Source organism: Ochotona princeps, chromosome 4 (assembly GCF_030435755.1).
Source record: "Ochotona princeps isolate mOchPri1 chromosome 4, mOchPri1.hap1, whole genome shotgun sequence".
NCBI classification, from domain to species: Eukaryota; Metazoa; Chordata; class Mammalia; order Lagomorpha; family Ochotonidae; genus Ochotona; species Ochotona princeps.
The window spans coordinates 10961919-10973638 of record NC_080835.1 but is presented as its reverse complement, the minus strand read 5'-3'; the positions used below and the strand labels follow the sequence as shown (position 1 = coordinate 10973638).

At 41.2% G+C, this 11720-nt stretch overlaps 1 protein-coding gene across 2 annotated transcripts; it reads left to right on the top strand.

The window, feature by feature from the left end:
• Positions 1-4084: 4084 nt before the first annotated feature.
• FAM111A (FAM111 trypsin like peptidase A) lies at positions 4085-10575 on the top strand. 2 transcript variants are annotated; one of them, XM_058662993.1, is made up of 4 exons: positions 4085-4150; positions 6568-6663; positions 7012-7122; positions 8713-10575. In XM_058662993.1, exons 3-4 carry the CDS (start codon positions 7042-7044, stop codon positions 10462-10464), a joined length of 1833 nt encoding a protein of 610 aa, XP_058518976.1. In that variant the 5' UTR covers positions 4085-4150; positions 6568-6663; positions 7012-7041; the 3' UTR covers positions 10465-10575. The 2 variants fall into 2 exon arrangements, with proteins under 2 accessions (XP_058518976.1, XP_058518977.1); XM_058662994.1 differs by lacking the exon at positions 4085-4150 and having other exon boundaries at positions 6416-6663.
• Positions 10576-11720: the final 1145 nt, after the last annotated feature.

Genomic DNA, 11720 nt, shown 5'->3' with positions numbered 1-11720 from the left:
ATAAATCCAAACTTTGTTTCTCCACCATAGATAACAGTACATGCCAATTACACTCTGGATTCGTCAAGAATTCCATCAGGACTATAGAACACAAGGCATTTGGTGTTGCTGAACGTGTATGGAATGTTGAAGGCATGGCTATGCTTCAGAGGACCACACTCTTACCACAACACGCAACTTTAGGAAGGCAACACGCTCTTTTTTATTTAGTTAAGATTTTTAAAATTTTTATCTGAAAGGCAGATTTACAAAGAGAAGGAGAGACAGAAACATCCACTGGTTCACCATCCCACCCCCCAAATGGCCACAGTGGCCAGAGTTGAGCTGATCCACAGCCAGGAGCCAGGAGCCTCTTCCAGGTCTCCCATGAGGGTGCACAGTCCCAAGGCTTTGGGCCGTCCTGCACTGCTTTCCCAGGCCACAAGCAGGGAGCTGGATGGGAAGTAGAGCAGCCAGGACATGAACTGACAGCATATGGGATCCCAGTGCATGCAAGGTGAGGATTTAGTCACTAGGCTACAGCTCCAGGCCCAGGTAACACACTGTTAAGGGGAAAATGGTTATAATCCTTTCTCTTGTGTTGTCTAGAATATATTTGGGAAAATCACACAGCTAAGTGCTTGTTAAATGCAAAATACAAAGACTATGAATTAACAGCGCAATGGATGGATACTTAACATCACTAGAAATATAGTCGCAGGTCTGGCATGGTGGCCTAGCGACTAAAGTCCTCGCTTTGAATATGCCGGAATCCCATATAGGTGCCGGTTCTAATCCTGGCATTCCCACTTCCCATCCAGCTCCCTGCTTGTGGTCTGGGAGGGCAGTCGAGGACGGCCCAAGCCTTAGGACCCTGTACACACGTGGGAGACCCAGGTGAGGCTCCAGGCTCCTGGCTGGTCCCTTGGGGAGTGAACCGTTCAATGGAAGATCTTCCTCTTTCTTCCTCTCTGTATATCTGACTTTGCAACAAAAAATAAAATAAATCTTATTTTAAAAAGTAGTCGGGCAAAAATTAAACAGCTGATATTTACTGGAAAAAATAGATTCCAGGAAAAGAGTACCTAGAATTATTTTACATGCATTATCTTTTCTAGTAGTTAATAAAACTAGGTATTATCATCATCCATATTTTGCAAGTGAAGAAACTGAAGCCTAACTTGCTTAAAGCTTTCAAGTCAGACTTTGCAGATCAATTTTTAATTGGTGCATTATTTAATTCAAAACATGCAAAATCAGCTTTACGTGTGAAACAAGGAAGCATAGGCTTGCCTTTAAAAGATACACAAATAATTATACTAAATCAAGATGCACAATGGCTTTTAACATAGAGAGAAAAGAAGGATAAATTTACACTAAAAAATGAAGTCACCATCATGTGGGAAATACCTTAAAAGAATAATCTAAAATAATCAAATCTGTAGAAGCAGAGGTGGCGAGGGAAATAAGAAAATATTCGTCAAGCTAGCAAGTTTTGATTAGCTAAAATAAAGAAGTTCCAGGGAGCTGTACAGCATTTTGCTGATAATTCACAGCATTATGTGGCATACTTAAACATGCCTAGAATCAAAATCAATGCACGTTTGAAAATGGTATGCTTCTTGGGGGAAATGATAAAATATGTGGCTTGTTTCTATGCCACGTGGTAAGAGTAAACAGGCTTATGCTTTTGTGTCATGAAATTTATGAGGTTTTCTCAGCTTTACTGGGTGTAATTTTACTGCTCTCACTTCCTACTCCCATTCTGGTTTCTATTTTCCTTCTTTCACTTGTTGTTGCTGTTGTTCACGCTAGCCAAGTTGGTATTGTTGCTTTCCCCTCCTCAACCCCCACCCCAGCGGAAGGCCCTGTTAACTCCCCACCCCCCCTTCTGAGATAAGAGTACTTAACACAGTAAGAACTTTCAAATTAACAATTCAATTAAAACCTATCAGTAAGAGCAGCAAGTCTGCTGCGGGAAAGTCCTTAACCTTAGAGACCTCCTGCCTGTTTGCAAGGAAGCTTCCCCAGCCCCAAATTCCAGCTGGAGGAAAGTAATGAGATGCTTTTTGTGATGCGTCTCCAACTGTAATGATTTTGCTCTCAAGCAAGAGCCTCAGTTGTTTTGCTGCTGATTTTATTTTACAATTTACTTTACCAAATAAACCTAACCAAGAGGAGAGGAAGAAAGGCCCTTCTTTAATGACACCTAATAGGAATTGGGGGAAAAAAACTCAGAATTTAATACATTTAAATTTGTTTCTGGAATATATATTTAATGTATTCAATAAATTCATAAAAAGAAAAATAATCCAATAGAATAGCCCGCTGAAGCATGAAAGACTCAGCCCCCTTAGCAACTAGAAAACTACTCAAATCAACAACAACAAAAAAGCCATTTTATACACACACAGTTGACAAATACTAAAATTTACACAATAAAAACTTCTGATGCAGGCATAAAGTATCAAAACTCCCACTTGCCGTGGGTGACAGTGCCAGCTTGTAAAACTATTTTGTAGCACAGTTTGGCAGTACCCTATGAAGAGGGGTATGAATTCGGCCTGGAGTTAAGCAACTCCATTTTGAAGTGGAGTATACTTGAGAGTCAATCTCAAATATTCACTCATACACTAGCAAACATATTCTAATTATTAATGCAAAATTGTGCCACTGTTATCACTAGATAAAAACCAGAAACAATTGCAGTGTGTGTAAAAAGATCATGTATTAAATTACTAGTTTCGGCTGTGACTGTGAACACAGGATTCCACTAACTAGGATGAATGTGAAAAAAGTAATGAAATAACTCATTTAGTAGAATGTGTCCATGTAAAACTAAATATATCAGTATGTCCCTGGATACATGTATGGCAATTACACTTTCAAAACAAAGCCTGGATTTGTGATTACCGATGAGAAGAAGAAAGGGCTAGAATGTGAAGGAGTAACAGTAGAAGCGGAATCTAGTGATTTGTAAGATATTATTTCTTAAGCTAGATGGACGACACAGGAATGTACCACTCCAAGAAGTTCTGGTATATATTGTGCACCTCTTTCGCACGCGTGAAATGTGTCATAGCATGTTTTTTAAAAACCGGCATAAAAGAACCAGGAGGAAGCTGAGGCTGAATCACAGAGTGTCAGCTTGAGCGCTTGAGGAAGTGATGACTCAATCAGAGAACACAGGCAAACCAGCGCGAGGAACACTAAGCGCTATGATTTGGGTTTGTAACAGTGCATCCAGGAATCCATGCCAATCGGGCCACAAAATGTTGACATCTGGAGCTCAGAGCAGAGGACAGCGCTGCAGACAGAGACCGGGCTGCCAGATTTGAGCAACCTCACCGAAAAGACCAAGGAAGAAACTCACTATGCTTACAATCTGGAATGATTGTCATTGCACCCGCTTTTTAAATGAGCCCAGCTCTGCTATCTCTCCTGATTCTACCCTTCCCAGACTTACTTATTCCTGTATCCACGCAGACTAGATCCAGCACTTTAGATTTCACGATTTGCATCTGTTACTTTTGCTTTTAGGATGCCACGGATCTCCTGTCTGTAGTTGGAATAGCCGGTTCCCTTCGCTGGTCAAGTCCATTTGCTGCAAGGGCGTGCAATGCCCCTGGTTCTCCTTGGGGTTTGCTCTGTCTGCTGGGGAATGTGACTTCCCGGCAAGCGCCAGAACCACTCCAAACCTCTTCTCCACACTCAGCCCAGCTTTGACAGCTCCAGCACGCCGGCTTTCACCGGCTGCTCCTCAACTCTCATCTCCAGGCTGGAACTGCCTACCGGGAATTTCCCCATCTCCAGGCTGGAACTGCCTACCGGGAATCTCCCCATCCTGACTTCCCGCGCGTGGGCGTCGGGACGCCTGCAGTGGTGCCACTCCCAGCGTCCTAGTTCCACCCACTTGCGCGACTGCGGCGCCTGCGCGCTCTCTAACCAATCCGGACTAGCCCAGCCCAACCTAACCCGACTAGAACCTTCCAGAAGAGCAGCCAATCGCCTTCCGGGGACTTTAGGCTTCTCCATTCGCCAGTCGCCACGGTTCCCTGGGCGGAGTCAGCTCTCCAAGCGCGGGCTTTTCAGGCTGGAGGGAAGAAGACTCCAAGCCGGCAGCAGGTGCAGGCTAGAGACGCCTTTGGTGGTGGGCGAACTCAGCTGTGACGTGAGTTACCCCTTTGCTCTTGGGACTGACCTGGCATTTGGGGGGAGGGGGAGGAAACGGCTGGGCATGGGGAAAACTGCCCACTGCCCGCCGGGTTAGGCTTGGTACAGCTCTGCTTTATTACTTGTGAACTTGCGGTTGTCTTTGCCAAAGCAGATAGAGTGTGGAAAGTGTATAGCGTCTGTCAGAGAAGAGAACAGGCTTGGCTAGTTCGCAGCAGGTGCAGCAGCTCAGGGTTTTCTTACTGATGACTGAAGCGGAAATGAATGAGGGGTCGAGATAAGGAGTGCCAGGGGGCGAGGTTTTGGAAGGCAATGTGGCGAGAGTGGGGGGAGGGAGAACGAAAGTGAAAGTCTCCCCAAAGACAGTCCGACAGCAGTTTCTTAAAAGGCGGGCGATTTTTTTTTTTTCAAGTCCTTATGCCCACTTGCCCAGAGCTTACGTGGATACACACACCTGCTGGCTAGAACAGAACAGTGGCATCCCTGTGGAGCTCAGAAAGCCATCATGGCTTCCTCCACTAAGAGAGGAGGGGGATCAGATTTGAGTTCAACTGCTGGTGGTGAGCAAGGTGCACAGTGGAATTGGTGAGTGTGCCCTGCAGACTCCGAACCGGGATCCCTAGACCTAGGCCGGAAGGAAATGTCTAACTAGACGGCAAGATGCAGATTGTACTTCAGTAGCTGCTTCTTGGCCTTCTGTATACTGGGAGGGGTGGAGTGGTGGGCTTGGACTACTAGGCTCAGGCCTGGAGAGAAAGGGGAAGGAGCAAAAGGAAAGGGGGTAGAAGAGGGATTGGTGCCAGGGGAGCGGTCAGGTGGGCTGGGGAAGGCCCCCTGGGGCGGGCTGCACTGCCTTATCCCTTTCCTATAGGTCAAGCAAGTCCTTCGCGTCAGTAAAAATCCTGGCATCAGCAAATGGAGAGTAGAGGTGATAATGCATGGGCTAGTCCCGTTCATTTCTTAATCATTCCTTACCTTTGTAATCGCTATTGGACTGGAAAGTTCATTTTCCCTTCTGCCTACTGTATTTTACCTTCTGTGTCTTTTAATCAAGCTCTGTAACATGAGTCAGTAGCAACAGGCACTGAACCCCCAAACATCCCCGGCTATGCCTTCCTTCAAGGATCCCTTAAAGATCCTACTTCCTCAATGCTATAACCACCTTTGTCTACACAGGGTCCCTGCTGTTTAAAAACTATCACCGTGGTAAGTGTATTGATATCGGAAATAGTAACAGTAGTAATATTTGCTGGGGAATCTGTAGCGTTCCAGCTGTTTTAGTAAGTTTTCCAGTTCTGTTTATATTTTCAGATCTGCCTAACCATGGTGGTTGTTGCTAGTGCCGCTCCCATTTTAGGATGAGGAAAACAAAGCAGACTAATCATCAATTACTATATACAAGGTCGTGAAGCTAAAAGGTTGCAACGTAATATTTTCACCCAGAGAGTCACATAAAAACCAACGAGGTTGGAGCAGCACTTTCAACCACATTACCTCATTTAGAATCATTTCCTCCTTTTAAGATTCTTAGAGGCAAAGGGGATTTCCTTAGTAGCTGATTACCAGCAGATGTGAAAGCCAAGATTCCTGCCAGTGGTAGAATGGTTGAGAGAATAAACTTTGTCTTTTTTTTAAAAAAAAAATTAAATTTATTCATTAATTACATTGTGTTGTAATTACATAGAATCTGGGATTCTCCCCCCACCCTCCCCCCATGGTGGGTTCCTCCACCCCGCTGCATAACCATAGTTCAAGTTCAGTTGAAATTCCCTCCCTGCAAGTATTTGCCAAGCATAGAGTCTTTACATAACATCCTCTTGATCAGACCTTCAGGGGCGAAAGTGTAAGTTACACTACAACGCGGAGAAGGAACCCAGGAGGTAAACCTTCCATAGTCAACATCTCTGCTCTCTTCAACAAATCAATGTTTTTTACTCAAGGATTAAAAAAACTTTGAAGGCACAAATGAAGAAAACTATTTCATTTGAATGTGGGTGTGAATGACTTAGTATGGTAGCTATCTATTGTTAAATCATTTTTAGAGGTAGAAAGTGATCATTATGGTCAAAATGACATGTCTCTGGTTAAATTTGTAAATGGTATAAATTTGAAAAATAAAGAATTATCATTAACCTGTGAATAGGTAGGTGGAGGTTCATCATACCATTCTCTTTTTTGGTTAGGCGATGTTGGTAATAAAAATTCTCAAAGCTATACTCTCTGAAATAAAACTTAAAGCAGTCCGTCTAGTTCCTTACTATTAAAATGATAACCAGTGATACCTCTCTTATGTAAGAATCATAAGGTAGTTTATGAAAAGCCATAGAACATGGAGTGATTTCAGGGTACCACCCAGTTCTTTCCTCACTCTTTTCCTGTAATTTTGCCCTTGCTTGCCATCCCTGTCTTAAACAGAGACCAGAGTTTAAGAACCGTGCAAGCAGAACACACCTTTGAATTCTCCCAACTCCTCGGTTGGATATACCGGCACTTGAATTTCATCTTTGGAAGGTAATGGTGGACAGATACTTTGTCTTCTGTGGTTTTCCACATCCACAGAATGCAGACAAGGCCACTTTCCTTGGTATCCTTAGTTGCTGACAATTGTAGGTGGTTTTCATAAAATGTGTTGGTGTAGTTCTTGGCACACAGTGCCCTGTTGGACTATTTTTGTAGAAGGGAGTTTAGTTGGGGGACAAACTATCTTCTTGTGAAGTTAATGTCTGCAGGTTGAGAAAGGCTAGAGATGAAAGGGGAGAGTAGCATACAGATTGCAAGTTCATCTTTTCCTGTGTATAGCTAATGGCGAATGTGAAGCTACTGTGAGAACAGGAAACTTATTTGAAGTTTGTATTTCAGTGGAAGCATCCATTCATCTTCAAAGCCATCATGAGCTCGAAGAAGCGTATGTCACAGAAGGGCTTTCGTGATTGTAAGAATAATATGAAAATTGAACAGTTTTTTTGTCAGGTATGTCTGTAATCATTATTTGTAACCTATATCAGTATTACTTTCAGCCATCCCTGGCACTATGCTTCACAGTTCTAAAGAAATAACCCTTATGTGTATTGGGACTATGTATAAATTAAAAGCTTTTTTAGTCATTGTATTCTTTTTGTTTCTATGGGATGCTGGTGGGGAAAGGGGTCACAGTACAAATCCTGGCCATATCAGAGTACTCTTTAACAAAAAGCATTTGTAATGCTTCCTAAGCAATAATAAACATGTCAAATATTAACATAGTAAGTTATGGGGAAAACCACAAAACCATTACTATTTTACATCATAAAAGCTTCATAACAGTCCTTGTTGCTGCTCCTCTGAGCAGTTAGTGGCATTTGGCATACGAATTCTTGCCTGTTGACACTATCACCGTGATGAATATGACAAGAAGAAAATGTTCCTTTGAGATGTAGAAATTGAATATTCTTAATTTTTCTTTAAATTTTTGCTACTTTATTCATCTTCCTTATCTAATTTCTCTGCTTTCTTCCACCTCTGGTTCTTGAAGCATACTGTATGAAAATGGAATCAGAAATGAAAATTTACTAAAAACATATAGACTACTCAAAAAAATAATGGACTAAGTAGGGAACTTCTGATACTTCATTCTTCATCTATTATTTATTGTGTCAGGTAGGCACTTATAAGAAAAACATTGTGTGCCTCCATTTCTCTCATTAAAAGGATAGAGAGATCATATTTGTTCCTCCTCATTTGGTTGGCTTTGAGAATTAATTTAGGTGCTAGAAGAAATCATTTGAGTTGTTTGCATTATAGATGCTGTGTGAATCAAGGAACTTATGGGAAAGAATTATATTTTTGAATTTTTTATTTAATTGGGCAGAAACCAGGAGACAGCACTTCTGTCTGCTGGTTCACTCCTTAAATGTATACAATAGCTAGGGCTGAGCACAAATTTAAAAATTCACGCACCTCTCCTGATTGGGTAACAGGAGCCTGTCACTCCATCCACGCTGTCTGCAGAGTGTGCATTCGTGGGAAGCTGGAGTCGGGAGGTGGGGCAGGCTGTTGAGCCCAGCCACTCAGATGTGGAATGCAGGTTTCCTGATATCTTAACCACTGCGCTAAAAGCATACCCCAGAAACAACTATATTTTTTATAACCAAATACTTAGTTAACTCATGATGGTTACAACATTTAATGCCTGATAATAAATCATGGCAACTTATTCTAGCTGAATTTGATGTTTTCAGAGAAAATGTTTCAGTGCAATCCATCACTAAGCACAACAAAGAAAATTGTATGTGTATGAAAACAGTAAGACCCAAAATATCATTATTAGAGAGCTGGTAGATTTATAAGCATCTGGGAAAAATGTCTTATTTTCCATTGTATTGCTTAGAAAATTGCACTATTATACTGCTATCAAGAGTATATCTGACTTACGTGACAAAATGGTAAGCTTATATTTTGGATGTCAGGTCAAGTTTGGGTTTATGAGTTTCCCGTAGAGATTCTGCAGATCAAGTATTAAAAAGGGAGACAAAAGACTAAGATTGCATTCGAAATTTTCAAGTATCTAACATTTGTTTTTAGATACCTAAAGAACAGAATGGTACCAGCACTCCTCAAAGGAAGATGGAATCTAAAAAGCATCTAAAAGATATAACCAACACCCCAGCTCAAGAATTCCATTCACCTAAGAAAACTCAAGGAGAACAAACAACACTCCAAAATAAGACAATTCACATTACCTTGAATGTAAGCCAGAGGAAAAACAAAGGCAGGAAACATGTGCTCACACACAGAGAGGCCGACAGCTTGTATGTGGCACTCAACACCCTGGAGGCAGTGAAGGAAGAAATAGAAACTCGACAAGACAAAGAAATGCTGGTGCATGGTACAAAAGGGATTGAGGGGTACATCAATCTTGGAATGCCCCTCCATTGTTTTCCTGAAGAAAGCCATGTGGAAATTACATTTTCCAAAAGTAAGCAGAAAGAAGGTGACCAGGTATTTGGCCGGCATGACAAAGCCCCTACTGACTGTGTCAAGTTTCATGTTCATGCAGTTGGGAAGAAGAAAACCAGAATTGTTAAACGTGGGGAACTTCACAAAGAAGGCTCCAAACTCTGTGTCTATGCTTTTAAAGGAGAAACCATCAAGGACGCTTTGTGCAAAGATGGTAGATTTCTTTCCTTTCTGGAAAATGGCGATTGGAAGCTGATTAATAATCTGGACTCAATTTATGAAAACACACAGCCAGTTGATGAATTAGAGGGAAAGCTCTTTCAGGTTGAGGTTGAGAATAAAATGGGCTCTGAAGCAGCAGCTCCTCAAAATTCTGAATCAGAGAAAAGAAACACTTGTGTGTCGAACGAGGAAATTTTGAACCAGTACCCCTGTTTGAAAAGTGAAAGTGAAAAGATCAAAGAAAACTTAAAGAAAAAAAGCAAAAAAGGAACAGGGAAAACATTATTTAACTCACATAGAACAAACTTTGGAAAAGTGACCAAAAACTCTACTCCAGTTACATTAATCAAACTTCTTGCAGAGCGTAGTGATTCCGTTGGGTACCTATACTATAACAACAATGGGAAAGAGGGTTGTGCCACCTGCTTTGTTTTTAAAGAACCATTTATCTTCACTTGTGGACATGTAATCCAAGGCATTATGGAAGAAGGAATAGAACCAAGTGAATGGCCACGCATCCTTGGTCAATGTGTAAGGGTGACATTTGGTTATGAACAGCTCCATGAGAGAGAAGACAACCATTTTCGCGTTGAGCCTTGGTTTGAAATATCTGGTGGCAATCTCGACTATGCAATTCTGAAACTGAAAGAAAATGGACGACCCATACCTGCAGGACTGTATAATGGAATTGCTCCCGTACCACTTAGTGGGTTGGTATATATTATTGGCCATCCAAATGGAGAAAAGAAACAGATTGATGCTTGTGCTGTGATCCCTCAGGCTGAGCGAGAAAAGAAATGTCAGGAATATGCGCAGGGTAGGAAAATGAAAGGGTGTGACTTCAATCTGTCATTTATCCATCTGTACACTCAAAGAAGTTTCCAGGAAATAATTGATGATGCCGATGTGATCACTTATGATACTTGTTTCTATTTTGGATCTTCTGGTTCCCCAGTGTTTGATTCACATGGTACATTGGTGGCCATCCATGCTGCTGGTTTTGAACATAAGTACCAACCTGGGTTTTCCAGTATCGTTGAATTTGGCCCTACTACAAAGTCCATTCTCCTTGATATTAGTCAAAACAATAGTAGGTTGTATGAAGAACTGTGTGTGAATCAACAGGATGTGGAAATGGAGTCTGATGAGGATTGAGGATTGTTGAGAATTTAGCCTGTTTACTACCTTTGAAGAAATTGCTTTTGGAGTTTTTATTCCATAAGCAATTATAACAGTTTTCTAAATTCCAAAAGGACAAGTTTCACACACACACAAAAAAAATACTATCATAGGCAGATTTTAAGGCATTTTTTCTAAGCACAGAAGAAATTAATCCTAACAACTCTTTGAGGTAGATTAAGTGAGAAATATCTTTACCAACCTGAACAGAGTACTTATATGCAGGTTACTTTGGTTTTAGCTTGCTCCTTTTATTGTCAGCTATTTAGATCAGCACTTTTCCTCTCACACCTTGCATTTTGTCCCTTGGATCTCTAAATGATTTTTATCATTTTTTTAAAAATTTTCATTTATTTGAAAGAGAAAGAACTCATATCTAAATGTCTGCAACAACTGGGGCTGGGGCTGGGCCAGGCTGCATCCAGGAGCAGTGAGCTCAGTATGGGATTCCCAGGGGAGTGGCAGGGATGTAAGTACTTGAGCCGTCACCCTTGATAGGAGTACGCATCAATGGAATGCTGGAATTGGGAGTTGAACCCTGGCAGAGAGTCAGGAGTCCCAATCATCGTGTTAACATTTTTGCCAGATGCCCTCCTTGTAATATTTCAGTTGCACACATTAAAGCCCAGTGTGTGTTACAAGGTTGTGAGGGTCTTAACACGTGAGCAATGTGTCTGTCATTAAGACATAATGGTTTCACTACTTCAAATCCCCTGAGTTTTGCCACTTTTCCCTCCCTCTTCCTTGAATGTCTGGAACCACTTGTCTTTTTATTGCCTACAATTTTGCTTTTTCAGAATGTCATATAAGTGCAGTCCTATAATATGTTACCTTTCTAGAACAACGTCTTTGATTTAGATAAGCAATTAAAGTTCCTCCATGTCTAGAGAAGTTAGCATGATAAACTCATTTTCTTGTGTCACTGATTTAATACTGGATTTTATGAACAGAAAACAAACTGTTAAGTATCTTTTGAAATATCTCTTAGCTGCCTAAAGCTTTAGTTGATTATGAATAAAGATTCTGTAAACACTAGTGTACAAGTGTTCATATGAAAACACGTTTTTCAATTCACTTGTGCAAATACCAAGAAGAAAAATGAATGGGTTGTATGGGAAGATTGTATTTGGTTTTGTAGGGATCTGCCAAACTGTCTTCTGAAGTGACTGTACCATTTTTCATTTGTATTACTAATTAATTGAAGATACTACTTCCACAAACTTGTTAGTGTT